The sequence below is a fragment of the Syngnathus scovelli genome, chromosome 5 (assembly GCF_024217435.2).
Source record: "Syngnathus scovelli strain Florida chromosome 5, RoL_Ssco_1.2, whole genome shotgun sequence".
Classification (NCBI taxonomy): Eukaryota; Metazoa; Chordata; class Actinopteri; order Syngnathiformes; family Syngnathidae; genus Syngnathus; species Syngnathus scovelli.
In genome coordinates this window covers 15121228-15145078 of record NC_090851.1, presented here as the reverse complement: position 1 = coordinate 15145078, position 23851 = coordinate 15121228, and the positions used below count along the sequence as shown (strand labels likewise).

The 23851-nt window shown below is 43.8% G+C and overlaps 1 protein-coding gene across 2 annotated transcripts in view; it reads right to left on the bottom strand.

Annotated features, from left to right (window-relative positions):
- Nucleotides 1-23851, bottom strand: part of LOC125969449 (E3 ubiquitin-protein ligase DTX4) — a 36298-nt gene that overhangs the window by 4858 nt on the left and 7589 nt on the right. For both annotated transcript variants that reach the window (XM_049721525.1, XM_049721527.2), the window contains exon 4: nt 22744-23603. In XM_049721525.1, the coding sequence (XP_049577482.1) occupies nt 22744-23603 (860 nt within the window). The remainder of the gene's footprint in view (nt 1-22743; nt 23604-23851) is intronic.

Genomic DNA, 23851 nt, shown 5'->3' with positions numbered 1-23851 from the left:
CCACTGCAAAATTCAGACGCAACCATGAATAACAATAAAATGAGCAGAGTTGATTAATCTGGAAAATGTTTTTGGACTACTTGCTATTGTATGTTGAGGGGAGCACTAACCATTAAAGACATTTGTAGATCAGCACCAAAAGCCAACACATTGTTTTCTTAGTTCTGCAAGACTCCCAAAAGTTTCAAGAAAAGTGCTTATGTATAGATTGTGGAATTGCAAAAGACTGACGATGAAAATTAACCTTGTTGATTTTAAAAAGTGTGCTCCTGTTATTTATTACACATGCATACTGGCCAACTTTGGGTTGTGAAACCGAGGGAGATTTCTTTCTCCATCAGCATATCGCCCAATGTTTCTTTGCCAGATTTCAAAGTTGTTAGGCTTATATTTACCAGATGGTTGAAAATTATGTGCACAGAGCTGTTTCTCGGTTTCCTCACAGAGCTGACAAGCACATCGGCTGCCTGTAGCACTAGAACTACAACGACCGCCATTTAGACGGTTCTCAAACTTTGATGTGTTATTACTACTGTTTGCATAGATTGAAGATGTGTCTGGGCTTTTGACTTTCCTGGCTCTATCATGCTGCAATTTAATGGTATTAAAAATATAAAAATATTTATGAGTCATATTCATTCAACTACCACAATTGTCAATTTAACCCCTATTTTCATTCAAATGTAAATCCTTTGCAATGCTGGGAGACCACTTGCAGGTTTCCAAAGCAACCAGCAGGAATTGATTTTGACAAAAGCTGTTGCTCACCATGGTCAAATAGAAAATTTAATGTACAGGACATGAGGCATTACGTCTGGTTCAAATATATTGATGAGGCTGTGTCTGAGGATGAATAGTCGCTGGATGGTTTGTGTGACCGCAAGTCCTAGCGAGTTTCTACCTTTCCCGTAGAAGAGCTGGGTAGCGTCACATTCCCCACAAAGTAAACCACTTACTTCATTGTAAAATTGTGAGATTAGCAGGAGAAATGACTGCTCAGGAACCACAGCGGAGATAGTGTTGAAATTCATAAGTTTTCTGTGTAAATCGGGAAAGTTGGCAAGTATGCACATAAGCAGAAAAACTAATTCAAGTTAGGTAAAAACAGTTTGACGACCCGAAGCATGGTGATGATCTGTTGTTTCCTATAGGTTTACTTTTGAAAGGCTTTCTCTGTCTGTGCACTAAGCTGATTTCACTTCACCCGATTTAGTGACTCATTCTGGCATAAGTGAATGACTCACTGTCATGCGTGGACATAGACTGTTAGGGTTGATAGATTATTTTGATCGTATGATTATGTTGGAATGTAGACTATAATGATTAACCAAACTTGTCCTGTTCTCACAACTGCTCTGATTTGACCAGACTCTCACCTTGTTTTCTCTCAATAAATACTCTGTTGCAAGAGTCCAAAGTCAGACTGCGTTCGAACATCTCTGCACGAACGTTTTCTCCACTTGCAAGTGCTAAAAGGGCATACTGTCTCCCGTGTGGTTCTTGCAAATAAGTTAGCGAGCACCACTCTAACATAGACGATACATGACATATAAAGGAATATGATTACATTTGTAAATCATTGCAAATCATGGCACATCAAGATGTTTAACATAATCCATAGATGATGGATATGCAAAAATTCTGCAATAAAAACAGGGCCATATATAGTTTCATGAACAATATGTGCCATATGTGTCTGACAAGGCATTGTTTCAAGTCAAAGTCAAAGTCAAAGTCAGCTTTATTGTCAATTTCTCCACATGCCAAAGACACACAAAGAAACCGAAATTTCGTTCCCCCTATCCCACGGTGACAAGACATGGCTCACAACAGACAAACAAGTAAACAAGTATAACAAAAGCGTGCTGAATAAATAATGAATAAATAACACAACAACAACAATAATAAACAACAATAAATAAATAAATAAATAAATAAATAAATAGGAGGAGCAGAAAAAAAAAAAAAGGAGCAAGTGCGCGTACAGCAGACATTCCCGAAAGTAGCGCAACAGTGCCGCACGCTACGCAGAAGGGGGTAGCGAGTTCAGGGCCCTAACAGCCTGGAGAAAGAAGCTGTTTGCGAGTCTGGTGGTGCGGGAGCGCAGGCTCCTGTACCTCTTCCCAGAGGGCAGAAGGTCAAACAAAGAGTGAGCCGGGTGACTCACATCTCTGGCAATCGAGGTTGCCTTGCGGGCGACATGGGAGGTGTAAATGTCGTTCAGGGAGGGTAGCGAAGCACCAATAATCTTACCAGCCGTATTCACTATGCGCTGCAGGGCCTTCAAGTTCTGTTCAGTGCAGTTACCAACCCAGACAGCGATGCAACTGGTGAGGACGCTCTCAATGGTGCCACGGTAAAATGTAGACAGGACTGCCTGAGGAGCACATGCACGCCTGAGCTTCCGCAGGAAGTACAAGCGGCGCTGAGCTTTCTTTGCCAGTGACGAGGTGTTTTCGGACCAGGAGAGGTCCTCACTGATGTGCACCCCCAGGAACTTGGTGCAGCTCACCCTCTCCACCACAGCACCGTCGATGATCAGCGGCAGGTGTGTTGTGTGACCCTTCCGGAAGTCAACAATCATTTCCTTGGTCTTATCGACGTTCAGCAGGAGGTTGTTGTCCCTGCACCACGTGGTCAGAAGGTCAACTTCCGACCTGTACCGAGTCTCGTCGCCCTTCGTGATGAGACCCACCAGAGTCGTGTCGTCAGCAAACTTCACTATGCGGTTGTCGCTGTAGGTCGCAGTGCAGTCATGCGTCAGCAGGGTGAAGAGCAATGGACTGAGCACGCAGCCCTGGGGGGCTCCCGTGCTCAGCGTGATGCTGGCGGAGATTTTGTCGCCAACACGCACCACCTGAGGCCTCTGACAGAGGAAGTCCAGTATCCAGTTGCAGAGGGAGGTACTGAGGCCCAGCTCGTCGAGTTTGCAGATGAGTCGCTGCGGCACAATGGTGTTGAAGGCAGAGCTGAAGTCCACAAACAGCAACCTCACATATGAGTCCTTTCTCTCCAGGTGGGTGAGGGCCGAGTGGAGGGCAGAGCAGATGGCGTCCTCAGAGGACCGCTTGGCACGGTACGCAAACTGGAAAGGGTCAATGGTGGGGGGGGAGAACGGACTTGATGTGCTCCATGACCAGCCGCTCAAAGCACTTCATGATGATGGGCGTCAGTGCCACAGGGCGGTAGTCATTGAAGCAGGACGGTGCAGGTTTCTTTGGCACAGGAACGATGGTGGCAGCCTTGAAACACGAGGGGACGATGGCCTGCTGCAGGGAAACGTTAAAGATGTCCGTGAAGACACCCGACAGCTCCCCAGCACAGTCCTTCAGCGCTCGACCCGGGATGTTGTCAGGGCCCGCCGCCTTACGGGTGTCAATAGCGGCAAGCGCCCTCCTCACACCGTCGGCAGAGAGACGCAGGGGCTGCTCGTGCGGGGGGGGAGTGGACTTCAGTGGGCAAGTGCTGTTCTGGGCGTCGAAGCGAGCAAAGAAGCGGTTCAGATCGTTCAGCAGACGGACGTCGCCCTCACAGCTCCTCGGCGCGGGCTTGTAGTCCGTGATGGTCTGAATGCCCCGCCAAAGGCTACGTGCGTCCTTGCTGTCCTTGAAGTGGGTGGAGACCTTGCACGAGAACGCCTTCTTCGCTTCTTTGATGCCTCGGGACAGGTCGGCCCTCGCTGTCCTCAAGCCAGCCTCATCCCCCGCTCTGAAAGCCTTGTCCCTGGCCCTCAACAGTCTGAGGACAGCCCCCGTCAGCCACGGCTTCCAGTTCGCGCGAGTGACGACGGATTTTGAGCAAGTCACATCATCGATGCACTTTGTGATGTAAGAGGTAACAGAGTCAGTATACTCCTCTATGTCCGTCCAATCGTTGTAGGTGGCTGCCTGCTTAAATAAGTCCCAGTCAGTGGTGTCGAAGCAGTCACGATGTTTATGATTCTGATTACAAGATTTTAGGCAAAATCAGTTTAAATTTTAAGAGCAGCAACAATTTCCATTGATACTGAGCCACATTTACAGGATAATTTATTGAGACTAGCACTACATTTGGGCTATAGCCCTATCAGGAATCTATGTGGCCTCAGTCAAGCCCTTCAAGCATTTTATTTGATATTCTAACATTGGTCCCCAATCATCGGTGGCAGGGACACACAAATGAATGAAAACAAAACTTATAGCATTTCTGGTTTATTTACTAGCTGAGGATAGACCCATTTGAAATGGGGATTTACGGCGAGAGGTGATTTCCACGCACAAATCCCAATATGTGGCAAGCGGCTCTCAAATGAGTTCAAAACTGATTCGTCAACAAATGTAAGTCCTTTGAGCCTGTCAGAATTGGCAGCTAACTGCATTGCTAAGGCTAAAACATCATTAAATATCGGTGGAAATTTTTTTGTCACAAATTAACCTTCCTATCACCACAAACATCCACTATGTCAGTGGTTCTTAACCTTGTTGGAGGTACCGAACACCACCATTTTCATATGCGCATTCACCGAACCCCCCTTTAGCAAAAAAAAATAAATCAAAAACAAGACAGATGTTTTTTACTGGTGCACAAAATGAGCCGTGCATGATCATCACCTTGTTCAAAGAACAAAACCAACGGAATGCATGAACTCAACAAATTACATACCTGCAAATCAGTGCGCCTCTGCGAGACCATTGCAGGTATGAGTTATCACAAATTTACGCGATAAATCAGGTGTGTTCGGACCTCCCCAGTGGAGGCTCTGCCGAACCCCTGAGACCGACTCACCAAACCCCCAGGTTTCGATCGAACCCAGGTTAAGAACCACTGCACTATGTATCCAGTGGAATCAAATTAAAATCAAATAATGTTGTTACTCTTCACAATTTTGCCGATGCAAAGGCTATCATTGTGGGTCCTTCCAAAGAACCAAACAAACAACCACACCTCCCGTGTGCACAGTGCATACTTGGATTGTTTCATAAATACATATAATGGCTACAGAAAATCATAATGTCATATGAAAAACGTTACCTTTTATTCACCTTCCATCTAGAAATGATAATATATTAAGTCTGATTTGTTTTAACTATTTGCACATAAAAACCCTGATAATCAAAGTGAAAATTACATTTTCAAACATTCTGCACTGTTATTAAAAAATAGTAAATAAAACACCTGATTTGGCTATATTATCAACTAAAACCAAACACAGCACACAACCCAAAACACACCATGCTTACTGTGAAGCATGGTGGGGGCCGCATTTTGTTGTGGGTATGTTTCTCTTCAGGGAACTGGGCAAATGGTCAGGATCGCAGGGAATGTGGATGCTGCCAAGTACACCCAAATACTTGAGGGACATCTGCACTCCTGGAGATGGGCATGACAATGATCCTAAACATACTGGCAAAAGAACAAATCAATGGCCTAAGGATAGGAAGGTAAATGTCCTCGAGTGGTCTAGTCAGAGCCCTGACTTAAATCCAATACAAAATCTGTGGATCGACTTGGAGAGCAGCCCATCGCCGCTCTCCACACAAAAAAGCTAATAGACAGCCAAAAAGATTTATGTCTACAATTAAAGCAAAATGAAACTACAAATGATTAGATCAGGGGGCTGACGACTTTTACAACCATGTCTTTTTAGTTTTTCATTTTATATGATATATATTATATTTTATATATACTATTTTTATTAGATTTTTAGAACTGTTGTCTTTGCTTTCATTATTTTGATGTTGCACAGTTAAATCTGTAAATAAATGTGGACAAATATTTTTTAATGGGTTTTGATTTCAGCTTGTATGACAACTAAAGTAACTATTTAAAAGGGTTATGATGACTTTCTATAGGCACGATATGTAAGAAACACTGTGTTGCTATTGTATTGGGTTGAACGAATGCAACATATAGAGTACAACCATCAAAATGTTTTTATTTTCTTTGGGTGGCCAAATGCGTTTGACAAAATGACAGCCCAAACGCAAGAAGTAGGTGTAGCTTAGTCACTAGTGCTCTATAGCAGGGGTGGCCAACCCGCAGCTCGCGAGCCGCATGCGGCTCTTTGCCTGGTTTCATGCGGCTCTTTTACGTTCATATCAATATTTGTGTTTGTGTTTTTTTGTGTGCGTGTTGCTTCGCTTGAGTTCAATATGGCATTTCCGTCAAACGCGTATGCGCATGAGGTGAAATCCCGCAAAGGAGGAGGGGCAAACCCATTCGAGGAAACAAATAGTGTCAATTTCGCTCGCAAAATGGCAGGGACAAAATACACAGCTAAATGAAAATATGAAGATGAACACAAGACATTTTTAAGAGGTGGAAAGTTCATATTTTTTTTGTTGAACGCAATGGCAAGCCATTCTGCCTGATATGTCAGACGTCATTAGCGCATTTCAAAGCTTCAAATCTTCAGCGCCACTTCAGCTCACTTCATGGTAATATCGATAAGGACTTTCCAAAAGGGACTGAATTTCGCAAGCGCAAGTTGGACACTTTGAAAAGTCAGGCAGAACAACAGGTACAGTTTTTCCCAAAAATTCCGAAGCACTCAGAGACTGTCACGCTTGCATCACATCTACTGGCTTGGAACATTGCATGGGCTAAAAAGCCATACAATGAAGGGGAGCTTGTTAAAAAATGCCTCAGTGACGGTGTTGAAATCTTGTCTCCTGAAAACGACAAACGAAAACGAATGGTATCAGACATCCAACAAAAAGAATTGCTTCGAGTAGCAACAACGGAATACAAGCCAGATTTGAAGACGATTGTTCAAGGCAAAGAATCCACTAAGCAACATTCAGAGTAAGTGAAAAAACGCTATTGTAAATTATTATGTTTTTGTTTGTGGACTTTGTTGAACTGAGAGTTTGTGTGTGTGAGACAGTGCTCATTGTTGAAAATGACTGGCCTGTGGTCTTAGTACTGTAGGAGTCAATTTCTGTCATTGTCATGTTGGTGCGTGACATGATAATATGATAAATTTGGCTGAGCAGAGGTGTGTGTGTGTGTGGGGGGGGGAGGGGGGATGTTCATGTGTGCTCATGTGTATGACGTGGCTCTTTGCGGTAACACAGTAAAAAATGTGGCTCTTAGTCTCTGACTGGTTGGCCACCCCTGCGCTCTATAGCAAAGGAGAGGCAGCCATTCAATGTGTTGATAAAGCAGCATTTTGAGAAAATTTGCTTTTTTGAAAAGCTCTCTGAATCTCCTTGTTGTGATGTCACTTGTTTACTGTTACCAAATGTTTTTCCTTGGCATGTTTTCTTGACCAACTGGACATTTACATTGACTAATGTAATAGGTAGGGATATTCGTGAAAAAGTGCATCATCGTAAATCGCCGTTCAAAGCATTTAATGACCAATCTATCGCTCTACGTAAATGGCCAATTGGTCTTAATCATTATGTACTCTCTAACCATTTGCAGTAAAATTGTCAAAGTTGTCTTTTTTGTGTGCTCTTAATCCACACTCGACAATCAACGGCATGGTATCGTGAACAGGTCATACTAATCAGCACCAAACTGGTTGAAGGAGTGTCGCATTAACAGTGAGTAAGTAAAAATTTACTTCTCACAGAGAGAGCTTACAAAGTGCTTCAGGTGGTTAAAATACAACAATATAATAAAATATTAGCATAAAATATACCCGGTAAACAAACAAAGAGCAAAAAAGTAGTGAAATAATGGACAAAGAAATTGAACTGGAACACACGCCTAAACAAATGTGTTTTTTAGCTGCCTTTCAAAATGTCCACAGAAGGGGCGGTTCAGCTTGTATGGAAGTGTATTCCACCATGTGCTATGTCAATGCTCATTTGCCATTGGTGGACTGACTGCTTCGTTCCTCATCTGTGCATTCGTGGCTGGGCTGGTTGTGTCGTGTGTGTGTGTGTGTGTGTTTTCAGTCGGTCTCTTGCGTGTGTTTGTACAACTGCCTTTCATTTAGATGCATTGGGTTTGTTAGCGCTTCACCATAGTCATCATTCATTCATTGATTCACTTAAATCATTTGTGTGTACTAGGGCTTTTGCCATGTCTTTTTATTCGTTCACCCAGTCACTTAATTTGTGTGTTGCACTAAGGGAGTCGAGCTCGAGTTGGTTAATCCATGTCGTGAGGTACACAGTCATGTTAGTGTTGTAAGGAGACAATTACAGCCAGTCAAGAAATTTGCTGTAACTGACTATTTGACCACTGGCAATGAGGCGCAAGGGTCCCGAGGCGGACGTAAGAGATGCCAGGGTCTCTAAGCAATCCTATTGGTCAGCCATGCAGGTTACTGGTTGACTCACCGGTTAGCACTTGACTTTTGGGATGGTGAATATGAAACTTTAGTTTGTGTGCAGAGAAACAAAATGTGTGGGGATAGTTTAGTGCCACAACAGTGTCATGTAGCCCAGCCCGAATGTGTGTGTGTGTGTGTGTGTGTGTGTGTGTGTGTGTGTGCGTGCGTGTGTGTGCGCGTGTGCGTGTGTGTGCGTGTGCGCGTGTGTGTGTGTGTGTGTCCCTCGTCTTGTTGACGTCACTCGAAATGTAGTACATATGCGGAAGTAAATGTGGGCTAACGAAGGCACTACGGGCTTTCCTTGTATTATCCCATATCCACAGAGGAGCGATTCGTGGAAATAGTATTCAGGGGGAATGAAGAAAGGCTTTTTGATCGCATTTCATGAAGAGGTGACATCACGACATTGTTATGATTAATAAATGAGCCGTGTACATGACAGAATAGCCGTATTGGCCCGAATATAAGACGATGTTTTTTGCATTGAAATAAAAAAGTTGGGGTCGTCTTACATTTGGGGTCTAGACATTATACCCATTCACAACGCTAGATGGCGCCAGATATCTTCAACGCGAATGCTGAACTTAACTCCCCAGGCCAAAGCGAACCCCTGTCACGAAGAATAAAAATAAAAATAGTGGTAGCAGTTTGCATTATTTTATTGCAATGTTTTTCCTTATTTAGATTTGTTTCAAGACTATAGTTACAGTTAGACTTTACTTTGATGGTTAATGCAGTTATTGCAATTTTGTTGTTATATCACATTAAATTGGTTTATTTACATTTCAAAAACCAGAAAAAAACACATTTACAAATGTGATTGCACTTTAGTTTATATATTTAAATGTTCAGATATTAAGATGTGATAGACAGTTTTTGCATGATTTGAATGAGGCAAAATAACATGCTTTATCTGTCGAATATATTGTTATAATCATTTGTTTCAGATGTACTGTAATTATTTTCAGTATAAAAATTAAATTTGGTGTTCAAAAAGTCTTTTTTCAAACTTGAGTCTTGGAAAAGAGGGGGTCGTCTTATAATCAGAGTCGTCTTATATTCAGGCCAATAGAAAGGTGCACTCAATGCTTCATGTTTCAAGTGGGATTAAATTAAAGTTAAAAGCAAAGTCAATAATGTTATTCTAAGAACAGCAGATTCACGGACGATCAAAACAGTCACTCTTCCTCCCAAATTGGCCCAAATTTAAGACGATGTTTTTTGCATTGAAATAAGACTGAAAAAGTGGGGGTCGTCTTATATTCGAGGTCTAGACATTATACCCATTTTCACTTGTGCGCAACGGTAAATTAAAGGTTGCTGGTATCGACTGAGTATCTTGCTGTGATCGTGTGCGTCTTTGACACAAAGTGAGTATATACATTTCATTGTTACTGCTGTCCACTGTTGTGCCGTTTGCCCGATCGCGGTTTGCTTCGTGTGCGCGCCGTTTGATTGAGAGTTCCGGCGCGCTCCTTTGAGTTTGCCCCCCATCGTACGAGTAGCCGTTATGCAGCGGCACGGCGACTAACGGTCGCCAGCAAATGTATTTTGTTGTCTCGATCGATGACTTATGTTTGGTGTGTTGCCAAGAGTATTTCATTTATGGTTGTTTATTACTATTTTTTGCCAATAATTCAGTAAAGCAATCAAAACTGAACCACGTCTTCCCTTCTGTGTTCTGACCGACACCCGGGGGCCAAAAACATAACCATCCGAGTCAACAGTTTTCAGGCTCCCCAACAATAGCGGTAGCAGTTTGCATTATTTTATTGCAATGTTTTTCCTTATTCACATTTGTTTCAAGACGACAGTTAGACTTCATTTTGATGATTAATGCAGTTATTGCAATTTTGTTGTTTTATTACAGTAGATTGGTTTATTTACATTTCAAAAACCAGAAGCCATTCATTTACAAATGTGATTGCACTTTAGCTTACATATTTAAATGTTCAGATATTAAGATGTGACAGACAGTTTTTGCATGATTTGAATGAGGCAAGATAACGTGCTTTTTTTCTCGAATATATCGTTATAATCATTTGTTTCAGATGTAATTATGTTCTGTATAAATTCATACTGCGGTCACATTGCAAAAACACCGATAACATAGCCGATCCACGGAACAAGGATGGAAAGGGGCCCAGGTCTGGAACAGAGGATGGACAAGCAAAATAGCCTAATGTGGAATGAAACCCACACAGGCAAGGGGAGAACATGCAAATTACACATAGGAAGGTCAGAGCTGGAATCAAACCCACAACCTCTAAACTGTGAGACATATACCGTGCAGACACCTGTTAAGTTGTTAATTTTAAACCACAGAGCCTTTTGGCTGTCCTGTGGACAGGAGGGGTAGGAAAACCCCAGACTTTCTAGTGTTAAAGCGTTTTTGTATTCAATGAGGCTGAGATCAACCGGAATCAAATTCCCTGTCTGGCATGCACAAACTTGGTCAATAAAACTGATTCTGATGCTTTTTTGTTGTTGTTTTTTTTGTTGTTGTTGTTGTTTTTTTAGAAATGTTCATTACCCAAATACACAATTGCTTTGTTAAAATTTCAAGATACTAAAATACTGAAACATTTGATAGTTGTAGCTCAACATCCAACCGCTTTGTTGTTTGTCGTATTTTAATTGTTTAATAAAACCCTTGCATTCCTGAGATTAATTGTGAAAAAAGCTCCTTAAAACTACTAAAATAAAATCCTTGTTTCAAAAATTGTCCTTCAAAGAAAAAAAAAGTTCTTTCAAAATTTGCTATTTTGCAATACCGTGCGTAATAACTACCGTATTTTTCAAACTATGAGTCACGTTTTTTTTTTTTCATGGTTTGGGTGGGGGGGGCGACTTATACTGAGGAGTGACTTATATGTGATTTTTTCGCAAATTTTCAAAAAAAAATAAAAAATAAAAAGTGAAACCGCGATAAACGAACTGCGATGTAGCAAGGGATTACTGTAGTTTGAACTGCAAGTGACGTCAGACTTTCTAGTGTTAAAGCGTTTTTGTATTCAATGAGGCTGAGATCAACCGGAATCAAATTCCCTGTCTGGCATGCACAAACTTGGTCAATAAAACTGATTCTGATGCTTTTTTGTTGTTGTTTTTTTTGTTGTTGTTGTTTTTTTTTTTTTAGAAATGTTCATTACCCAAATACACAATTGCTTTGTTAAAATTTCAAGATACTAAAATACTGAAACATTTGATAGTTGTAGCTCAACATCCAACCGCTTTGTTGATTGTCGTATTTTAATTGTTTAATAAAACCCTTGCATTCCTGAGATTAATTGTGAAAAAAGCTCCTTAAAACTACTAAAATAAAATCCTTGATTCAAAAATTGTCCTTCAAAGAAAAAAAAAGTTCTTTCAAAATTTGCTATTTTGCAATACCGTGCGTAATAACTACCGTATTTTTCAAACTATGAGTCACGTTTTTTTTTTTTCATGGTTTGGGTGGGGGGGGCGACTTATACTGAGGAGTGACTTATGTGATTTTTTCTCAAATTTTCAAAAAAAAAAAAAAAAAAAAAAGTGAAACCGCGATAAACGAACTGCGATGTAGCAAGGGATTACTGTAGTTTGAACTGCAAGTGACGTCAGCGGCGCGGCGGTTGTTTACATAAAGGACAAAGGATTCGATCACGGGATGACGAAGATGACGAAGGGCCCCACGTACTACCGGCATCATTAGCGGCTTTGTTTGTAAGTGACACGGAGGACGAAGAATTTGAAGGATTTAATGGTTTGGAGTGACACAAGGTTTGAAAAACTATTATGACTTTTACGCACGCCCGGTCCTACTCTACGGAGCTCTCTTTCACCTCCGTGGATGGAAGTCGGGGGCCGTCGCTCGGCTGTCGCTCGGCCGTCGCTTGGCCGAGCAGCTGTCCGGGGACAGTGGATGGGGCTCGGATATGGCTTTTACGCATGCCCGGTCCTATTCTATGGAGCTCTTTTCCACCTCCGTGGCTGGAAGTGTCACCTCCGGGGATGGAAGTCCACGCCGCCACACGCCTGGAAGTTGACGCCGATGCTTGGGGCCGTGTGGCGGTGAACTTCTTATGTTACAGTTATTTGATATATTTTATTTCGTGTAGCAACTTATAAATGTGTTTATCGTTACAGTTCAGTAGTTATTGGCTTGTTGAACTCTTGTTTTATTAAATAAAGAGCCGTTTACCAAACCCACATCTTTCCTGGTACTTTGTTAACGCTACAATATTGTTATATACTAGATCTGTGGAATAACGACGAGGCTGACGTCAGCGGCATTGTTGACAAAGGTCGAGGAATTTGATCGATGGATTTAATGATTTGGAGTGACAGATGGTTTGATAATATTGTTGTTTATATTATAGTTATTTGATATATTTTATTTCGTGTAGCAACTTGTATATGTTTTTATCGTTACAGTTCAGTAGTTGTTGGCTCGTTGAACTCTTGTTTTGCTAAATAAAGAGCCGTTTACCAAACCCACGTCTTTCCTGGTACTTTGTTAACACTACAATATATTTATATACTAATCTGTGGAATAACGACGAGGCTGACGTCAGCGGCGCACGCGCGGCGTTGTTGACAAAAGACGAGGAATTTGATCGATGGATTTAATGATTTGGAGTGACAGATGGTTTGATAATATTGTTGCTTATATGACAGTTATTTGATATATACTTTATATACCATTATATGGGTCTGTGGAATATTTAGAATATTTAGACGTTAGTGGCGCAGCGCATACGCGGCATCATTTTCATAAAGGACGATCGATGGATTTAATGAATTGGAGTGACACAGATAGTTTGATAAACGTGTTATTTATGTAATAATATAATAATAATAATGTTACGTCAGGCCCGTTCTCAGCTCTTCGTTTGTGTTTATGTCACGTTAGCATACCTATCGTTTAGCCTATTGTTGCTCATTCATGTCTGTTCTAAATTTCCCCCAAAATGCGACTTGTACTCCGGAGCGACTTATATGTTGTTTTTCACTTTATTGTGCATTTTATGGCTAATGCGACGTATATTCCGGAGTGACTTTTAGTCCGAAAAATACGGTAACCTAGATCATTGGCCACAATGCAATGCAAGATTTGACTACTTAGAACTAAAAAAAAAAAAAAACATTTCACTACTTAGAACTAAAACAAGAACGTTTACTACTTAGAACTAATAAATAAATAAACAACCGTAGTTATAACAAAATGGCAGCAATGCGTCTGCTTAATACATCTTTAAAGAAATATCTGGCTTTTTAAAACGTTTTGTGTACTGTATTGTGTCGATAAAGCACTAAAGTCTTAAGCAATTTCTATTCAGAGCAAACTGTATTATATTCAACCTGGACGTCCTCATGCGCTCCAAAACGGCAGACAGACTTGCTTTGGAGGGAGAGTGAAGCAAAGTTGTTTTGAGTAACAGTATTTATTTTAGCTTGAAACATGAAGCAAAATATGGACAACTGCGGTGATAGTGACATAGCCGGTTCATTTATTTAGCGCGGCAATAACGTGATCTCATCTTTAGTGACGTCTTCATGAAATGCGATCAAAAAGCCTCTCCTCTCCCCTAAATACTGTAGTTTCACCTCTTTCCAAATTGCTCCTCTGTGGATATAAGATAATAAAAAGAGAAGCCTTTGACGCCTGCTTGTTCCCCCCATTTATTACCGCAAGTACTACGCATATGGGTCACTTTAGGAACGTGTATGTTCATACACCAGGACTGAAGTCGTATTTAACATGGAATGTGAACATTTACACAAAATTGGATCTCATCCAAAATTCCGAATTGAGCATTAAGACTCGTGATGTAAACGCTGCCTTCAGGTCTCTTTATACTGGTATGGGCATTGCGTCAATACAGCGCACAGTTTGCTTTACTTGAAAATGTTTTGGAGTTCATCAAAGGATGTCGCTACGCCAGGACAACACAGAGTTGAGTTTCCTCTGCATTTTTTCAGACAATTCCGGAAGCCGGTTTTACTTTACTTTTTGACCAAGTAACAAAGCGACATTAATAGAGATAGGGCGTGCTTGAACAAAGGGTGACTAGATGATGCATTTAATTGTATCAATGAAGAACGGGCCATTGTAGGTGTGTGGTCTTCTTTACACACGCAGATACCACATTAATTAATGCCTTCAAGCTAGATTGCAGCAGCATCAACAAGCTGCATGGTGCAAGTTCACTTTTTTGGATACGAATAAATTACGATTTAAGAGCCCTTATGGAACGTTGCTGGGGAAAGCTCTACTATGTCAGCACAGCATGTAACGAAACAGATCAATCAAAAAAAAGATTATCCACACGGCAATCGTCATGCAGCACTAATTTCTGAAGCGTGCGCGTTGTGGACCGATCGCACGATGCATCGGTCACGTGATGCAGCATGTAAGATGAGTACAAATTGGTTTTTAGTATTTGTTGCTTGGCCTGTTGTATCAAGTACCGTATTTTTCGCACCATAAGGCGCACTGGATTATAAGGCGCACCCTCGTTGAATTTTTTATTTGAGAAATTATTTCATATATAGGGTGCACCGGATTAAAAGGCGCATAAAATAGAAGCTATACTGCAACAAACTGAGGTTGACTAGGGTTGCGGTATGCATCCACTAGCCCAGGGGTGGGCAAACTCTTTGACTGGCGGGCCGAATTTGGTCCTAAATTTAGACCGGGGGGCCGAACCAGGAGCAGATGGATGAAGTGTTTGTGTGAAGTAATAGAAATGACATGTAAAGGTCATTGCATAAAAGGTTTGTGCTTTTAGAAGGTAGTAAAGCATAGATATTCAAAAAAAGCGACACTGTTATTATGAATAATAGTTTCCATCACTTCAGCGCCTGCAGGTCAGATTTATGAAATATGTTTATCTAATGAGGCCAAATCACATCAAACGGCAAACGTTCTGACCAAATACATCATCTTGAAGAATCAGTGAAAGAATACTTCTAAATAAAGTAATAAAGAAATCGATAGTATTGTTGGTCTCCCTTTTTTGCTAGTGCATCATGGTCTGGAGTAAAATTTGTTGTGGTAATTCTTAGGATAGAGCCGAGGTGTCGGTCCGTTAACCTAGAGCTGTGACGGGCTTTGTTGACGTTCATGTGGCTGAACGTCTGCTCACACACGTAGGTCGAGCCAAATTGTCCTCTCTTTTTTTTTTGAACACTCGGCACTCAGTGTCCACCTTTCTTTTCCTCGGGCCACTCATTTTAGTGGAAAGATTCCAGGGGAAGGTTTGTGGGTGGCATTAACGTAAAATTGTATCTGAAAGCTCAGAGCGCCAATTACGAGAATGCTGACGTCACAGCCCACACTCGAAATTCGGCACTGATGGAAATAGAGCGCGGAGTGCGCCGGATCCGTACTACTTAGTACGTATACGCACTTGTGCGTGTGCACCGAGCTTTCTGACACGTCTTCCGGTAGTAAATGCGCGGGCGGGCGCTTCCCCATCTATTGGGGAAACATACTAATTGCAGGGAAAATGACCCAAAACAAAGTTAAATAATACAATTTATTCAAGTTTGGCGGGCTGGATTAAACGGGCCCGTGGGCCGGATGTGGCCCGCGGGCCGTAGTTTGCCCGTGACTGCACTCGCCAATAACCAATGAACCCTCAGTAAACAATCGCGTTTCTCAAACTATCTCCTATAAAAGTGATCGGAACTAACTAAAGTTTGATCTAACACATTGGTACTGCTTACTTATATCGTTCCATATCGATCTGTAAATTTACTCGAAACATTAACAAAGCGGCCTATTTTGAAAGGAAATAGTCTCGTATAGCAGCTATCATTATAGCATTAGCCACCCGCAAACTCCCATGAGCCTCAGCTCGCAGACTCCCATGAGCCTCAGCAAAGTGTCATGGCGACTCCCTGTAAATAATCACATTTCTCAAGCTCTCTTCCATAAAAGTAATCAGAACCGACTAAAGACTGATTTAACACATATTGATCCGTAAACGTACTCGAAAACATTAACAGAATGTAATGCTGGGAATGCGACCTTGTAATTTACTAGTCGTCCTAAAACATTTTGGCAGAGCTGTGTACAACCAGTATGGATCAACAAATTCATATGATCAAGATGGCGGCACACAGTACGGTGATTTGTTTGTCTTATGAGTGTTCGTCCGACAGTCTTGTGTGTTCGTCTCGTCCGTGCTACAAGTACAGCAGGCAGGTTCTGCTTGACATCGGCAGAAGTGGGTTTTGCGGCGTTCTGGACTTTGAAGCGTCGACATTAAAGGCGCTCGGACTGCTACGTCCTGAAACGTCGCCGACCTCACCCGCTATTCCTCCCCCGGTTGGGAGCCGTCGGAAACGGTGTGCGAGGAGGCAAAAGAGGGGCAAGCGCGGAGGCGTCCGGGCCAGGCTGGCGGCCAACCCAGCGCGACCGGCGGTGCCCTCCATTCTTCTGGCGAATGTTCGATCGCTGGACAACAAAATGGATTACGTTCGCCTGCTGAGGTCTACGAACCGGACGGTGCGGAACTGCTGTGTGCTCGTGTTCACCGAGACCTGGTTGAGTGACAACATTCCGGACTCTGCAGTGCATCTGGAGCGGCTAGCGTGCTATCGGGCGGACCGTGCCATTGTACGAGGGGGAAAGTCGCGTGGAGGTGGAATATGCGTCTAAATCCGAGAAGAATGGTGCCGGGACTCTGTGGTGGTATGTAAGCACTGCTCGCCGCTTGTGGAGTTTGTGATCATTAAGTGCCGTCCTTTTTATCTGCCGAGGGAATTTACCGCGATTCTGCTAGTCGCGGTATACATCCCGCCTTCCAACATCGAAGGAGACAGGATCGCGGCGCTTGGTGAACTGTACCAGGCTGTCAGTGAACAGCAAACAGCGCACCCTGACGGTTTCACCATCTTCGCTGGAGACTTCAATCATGCCAACCTGAAGTCTGTTTTCCCGAGGCTTCACCAGCATGTTCCCTTTCCGACACGTGGAGACAGCTTCCTGGACCTAGTCTACTCGGCGCAAAAGGGAGCTTTCAAAGCCACCCCCCTCCCCCATCTGGGGCTTTCTGACCATCTCACCGTTTTGCTTTTGCCCGCATACAGACAATTGGTAAAGGCATCCAGGCCGGTTCGGAGGCAGGTTCGAGTGTGGCCTGAGGGTGCCTCCGATGCACTTCGTGACTGCTTCGACACCACTGACTGGGACTTATTTAAGCAGGCAGCCACCTACAACGATTGGACGGACATAGAGGAGTATACTGACTCTGTTACCTCTTACATCACAAAGTGCATCGATGATGTGACTTGCTCAAAATCCGTCGTCACTCGCGCGAACTGGAAGCCGTGGCTGACGGGGGCTGTCCTCAGACTGTTGAGGGCCAGGGACAAGGCTTTCAGAGCGGGGGATGAGGCTGGCTTGAGGACAGCGAGGGCCGACCTGTCCCGAGGCATCAAAGAAGCGAAGAAGGCGTTCTCGTGCAAGGTCTCCACCCACTTCAAGGACAGCAAGGACGCACGTAGCCTTTGGCGGGGCATTCAGACCATCACGGACTACAAGCCCGCGCCGAGGAGCTGTGAGGGCGACGTCCGTCTGCTGAACGATCTGAACCGCTTCTTTGCTCGCTTCGACGCCCAGAACAGCACTTGCCCACTGAAGTCCACTCCCCCCCCACACGAGCAGCCCCTGCGCCTCTCTGCCGACGGTGTGAGGAGGGCGCTTGCCGCTATTGACACCCGTAAGGCGGCGGGCCCTGACAACATCCCGGGTCGAGCGCTGAAGGACTGTGCTGGGGAGCTGTCGGGTGTCTTCACGGACATCTTTAACGTTTCCCTGCAGCAGGCCATCGTCCCCTCGTGTTTCAAGGCTGCCACCATCGTTCCTGTGCCGAAGAAACCTGCACCGTCCTGCTTCAATGACTACCGCCCTGTGGCACTGACGCCCATCATCATGAAGTGCTTTGAGCGGCTGGTCATGGAGCACATCAAGTCCGTTCTCCCCCCCACCATTGACCCTTTCCAGTTTGCGTACCGTGCCAAGCGGTCCTCTGAGGATGCCATCTGCTCTGCCCTCCACTCGGCCCTCACCCACCTGGAGAGAAAGGACTCATATGTGAGGTTGCCGTTTGTGGACTTCAGCTCTGCCTTCAACACCATTGTGCCGCAGCGACTCATCTGCAAACTCGACGAGCTGGGCCTCAGTACCTCCCTCTGCAACTGGATACTGGACTTCCTCTGTCAGAGGCCTCAGGTGGTGCGTGTTGGCGACAAAATCTCCGCCAGCATCACGCTGAGCATGGGAGCCCCCCAGGGCTGCGTGCTCAGTCCATTGCTCTTCACCCTGCTGACGCATGACTGCACTGCAACCTACAGCGACAACCGCATAGTGAAGTTTGCTGACGACACGACTCTGGTGGGTCTCATCACGAAGGGCGACGAGACTCGGTACAGGTCGGAAGTTGACCTTCTGACCACGTGGTGCAGGGACAACAACCTCCTGCTGAACGTCAATAAGACCAAGGAAATGATTGTTGACTTCCGGAAGGGTCACACAACACACCTGCCGCTGATCATCGACGGTGCTGTGGTGGAGAGGGTGAGCTGCACCAAGTTCCTGGGGGTGCACATCAGTGAGGACCTCTCCTGGTCCGAAAACACCTCGTCACTGGCAAAGAAAGCTCAGCGCCGCTTGTACTTCCTGCGGAAGCTCAGGCGTGCATGTGCTCCTCAGGCAGTCCTGTCTACATTTTACCGTGGCACCATTGAGAGCGTCCTCACCAGTTGCATCGCTGTCTGGGGTGGTAACTGCACTGAACAGAACTTGAAGGCCCTGCAGCGCATAGTGAATACGGCTGGTAAGATTATTGGTGCTTCGCTACCCTCCCTGAACGACATTTACACCTCCCATGTCGCCCGCAAGGCAACCTCGATTGCCAGAGATGTGAGTCACCCGGCTCACTCTTTGTTTGACCTTCTGCCCTCTGGGAAGAGGTACAGGAGCCTGCGCTCCCGCACCACCAGACTCGCCAACAGCTTCTTTCTCCAGGCTGTTAGGGCCCTGAACTCGCTACCCCCTTCTGCGTAGCATGCGGCACTGTTGCGCTATTTTCGGGAATGTCTGCTGTACGCGCACTTGCTCCTTTTTTTTTTTTCTGCTCCTCCTATTTATTTATTTATTTATTTATTTATTGTTGTGTTATTTATTCATTATTTATTCAGCACGCTTTTGTTATACTTGTTTACTTGTTTGTCTGTTGTGAGCCATGTTTTGTCACCGTGGGATAGGGGGGAACGAAATTTCGGTTTCTTTGTGTGTCTTTGGCATGTGGAGAAATTGACAATAAAGCTGACTTTGACTTTGAAAATATACAAGGCGGTCTACATTATAAGGCGCACTGGTTTTTTTTGAGTAAATTTTACGTTTTTAAGTGCGCCTAATAGTGCGGAAAATACAGTAGTTGATAACGCACATGAAACAAAAGTGGGCCGACAGACCACAATGGATAAAAACAAAGAATTATCAACTTGCCTCACTCGTTGTAAAGGTATTTACATCTGCTAGAAATAAAAAAGTAAGCATTACTGAGTGTGAAGTACTACTGAAAGGTTTTTTTTTTTTTTCTTGAGTCTCTTGACCCTTAGTCAAAACATACATACTCCCTGAGCTTTGTCTCTCCCACTCCCACAATCCCGATGCCCTACACTCTTTTCTATTCCCTCGGGCCCAGATGGACATCAGCAGGACTGATTTAGATGCCAGACAATAACACACTCCAACACATTCTCTCTTTCTCTCTCAAAAGTGCATGAGCGCTCACACACACACACACACACACACACACACACACACACACACACACACACACACACACACACACACACACACACACACACACACACACACACACACACACACACACACACACACACACGCGCGCGCACACGGACACAGGATAAACCTGTCACATATGCCTTAACTCCTACTCTTACTCTCCTTCCAGAAAATGTTAGTTCAAACACGTCATTAGCAGTGTTGCCAGGAACTGGAAAAAGGTGGCCATTTTAAGTAAATAATTTAACAGATTACTACTGTAAAATTAGTTGTCAGACTACATTTACTTTTGAAAATCTTACCATGCTATTTTGCATAACTGCAAAGCTCTCACATTCACTGAAGATGACTTACCATCAAAAAACACTCCGATCTGCAGAGCCATTTTATTCTGCAATGATCTAACCTCAAAGCCGCATTCAAATGAACTTTTGGAAAAAAAACTGTCAATATGGTGGATGAAAATCCAGCAGTTAACCAACATGAGCCAAATCATTATTCAGAGAGAAAAGCTGCATAACAATCAACATACTGTTAAAAGCTGGGTTCTTAGCAAATGGTCTGAAATTAAAATCAAGAAATTTCTCGGAGGAGAGTCAGGCTGCTCGTCTATATGCATGAGAATCCCAACAAAACAGTTCTTTCTCAGACTCGTTCATTGCTTTTGTCTGCTTCCGAGAAGCACACATTCCTCACTTCATCTCCTGTGTGAACTGTCAATATTTACACTCGCCATAAGAGAGCAGGACAATGTGGGCATGAGCCAAAGAAATGCTGTGTGAGTGTAATATCTTTCTGTCCTGATTTGTGTCATGTAATCAGTCTTTGACTGCTGACTTGTTTCTTTGTTTAAAACCTCTCCCCCTACCACCCTGCCAGCTATGCTCCTTGGTACTGTCTGGGATAAGTCTAAAATGCACACGCACAAACACACGTGGCTTCATATGTAAATTCACCCCTCCCCAGAATTGTGAGGGGGTATAGTCAATGGTGTCTAACCCGTATCCACACAAAAGATTGCGTCATTATGCTAATTCACAGAGCACAGCAATTCCACCACATGAACCCCACTACATACATATATACGTGTGACCAAGGCTGAAAAGCCTAGTTTGAAAGCAATTATTCCATAGTTCTACAATCAAACAAAGTTTAAAAGATAAAAGCAGGGGGGGGGGGGGGGGGGGTGATGTGCAAAAACTATAGCAATGGATGGCAACATATAAGAAAATGCAATTAAAAAAAATATGGAATGAGTGTGGGGGATGGCCGTGGAGAAAAGTAGCAGAGACTCAGCATTGTGCTGCTAATGTGGCCCAGGCTTGTGTAATCTAACAAAGGTTACTGTGGAGACCAACAATGAGGCCCTGAGAGGCCCAGACTGCTGGGAAGTGAAGGCACATAGGGAGGGAGGGTGAGGAACCACAGGGTAAAGAAAGCAAGTGAGAAGTCTCAAGGACATGAGGACTACACAAAAAACAACATTTCAAAACCATTTGACCTTGTTTTCAGGTTAAAAGTGATTAACAACACCAGACGTCTGTTATTTTTAAGATCATCTGTAATTCAACACCTTTGTCCATTGTGCACACAATTTGCTCATGGAGCATATTAGTGTTCCACATTTTGACTTTTACCATAACACAAAAGCAATGTGCGTGACATTTTGGGCCATATTCTGGTAGACCGGCACCCATGCACTCTTGTGCATCTCAGGCGCATCTTCATTTTTGTGCTAGGGCCACGCTGGCTGTTCCGGCAGACGGAACTGCCGCAGTACCAGCGCCCCTGCCAATTTATTGACAGAGTAGATTGCGCCTGGCACATAAAAATTTTATTCTGGGCAAATTTTGCGAGTTTATAAATTTAGTACATACGCCTCGATGTGCATTCTGCCGCATTCTACGGCAAGGTCCTGGCACTTCTGACAATTTAGAGATAAACGTAGACAACATTTTAGACTTTCTAAATGGAGGTCTAACTTAGTAGTTTAACACGATTTTGTCGGATTTGCTCGAAGCACAGGGACAAATTTTGGTGGATGTTATCGGATTTTGTTTACAAATGTGACAGAAGCTTGGTACAATCCCTCTGTATCATTGTGGAAATGTATTAAGTGAAGTAAATATTATTAAAATCTTAAAGAACTTTTAATAGTGCTCCCCCGACAACAGAACTATGGGGAGGGTCACACAAGTATGCGTGATCAGGCGTGCTAGGTGGTCAGTCGACTACATCTTTCACAAAGGGGTGCAGTTTACCAGTATTATGGACTTTGTGCACACCAATATCATGCACAGATCAAGCGATTCAGGATTGTGCTTAGAACTTCAACCATGTGAAGTAGTACTTTGTGAACTTTCTGTAGGTGGGTTTCCATCCACCTCTTTTTGTTCAAATTTTCCATTGAAAAATACAATAACAATTGCAAAACCGAATGGAAATGCTACAGATTCAAAAAAGTCTAAATATTTTCAAAGAAGGTTTTACACTAGGAGTGGGGGGATGGCTAGAATATTCGAGAGATGCAGCCATAGATTGGATTTATGAAACCTTATTTTAGGAGGACACTACAAGTGCAAAGATGAGGACTCTTGATATTTAGATGCTACACACTTTTCCGTTGAACGTGACACAAAGGTTCTTGAGTTGAAATGTTTTCTTCACTCACCCCGACGCTATTAGTGCTCTTGACTGGGCCATGGCAATCCTCTGCAATGCTGGTCGACTCAGTCCAGCTAAGCTTGACCTCTGTGGTAGTGGGGCATGGCAAACTTTGGATGCGGACGACGGCGCACGTTGTGGCTTCATTACTGCTGGTGATGGAGATGGCACAGGGGATGGAGGTGTGGTCACTGTGCTAGCCGGGGTAATTAATGTGGCAGTGGGTACTGATTCGCTGGCTGAAGATGAAGACTGCTTTGCTGGAATGGACGGAGGATTCACATTTATGTTGGATGATGGTGGCTGAGGGGGCGGCAGTGACGGAGGAGGAGGCCTGGAAGATGACGAAATGCCAAGAGTGGAGGTCCCTGTGGTGAGCGCAGCCAGAGACTGAGCAAAGAGCTGGGCATTCCTTCTTGGAGATGCAGTGTTTTTAGAAATGGCAAGGCCATGTGGCAGCGTCTGATAGGTGTTGCAGTTGGGCTTCAAGTGCTGTCCTCTCCCCAGTGTGGCTGATTTAGATGGATTCAAGGGTTTTGAGGTGGTGGGTGCTGAGGTCTTGGACCGCTGAATGGTTAGTGAGCGTCCTGCTCCTCCTAGGTTTGTTTTCACACTAAAGACAAGCATGCACTGCTGGCAGGAGCAAGGTTGGCCCAGTCCAGTAGTCATTATGCCCCCGTACGGGTACACAGAACTTCCAATTCCCATGCTGGCTCCTGATACTCCAACACCTAACAAGGCACCTGTCAGTCCTCCTCCTACACCCTCACCTCCTCCTTTTGGAAATGGAATAGGCCCAGACACTAGCGGATAGGCCGTGTCAGCACGTCGCTGAATCCTTCGACATCGTTGGCTCTGTCGATTCACCTGGGAGGACACAGAAAAAAAGCATATAATTATCAATTTTTCCTGTGGAAATCTTTCTGTAATTACTGACAACATATTGCAACACTCCCACCTTATTCATTTTTATTACGCATTTAGGTTGTTTGTGGGCAAATCTCTTAATCGTATATTCAACACATTGCAACACTCCCACTTTATTCCTTTTTAATACCCATTTAGCTTGTTTGTGGCCAAATCTCTTATTAGTATATTCAATTGATTAATCATGC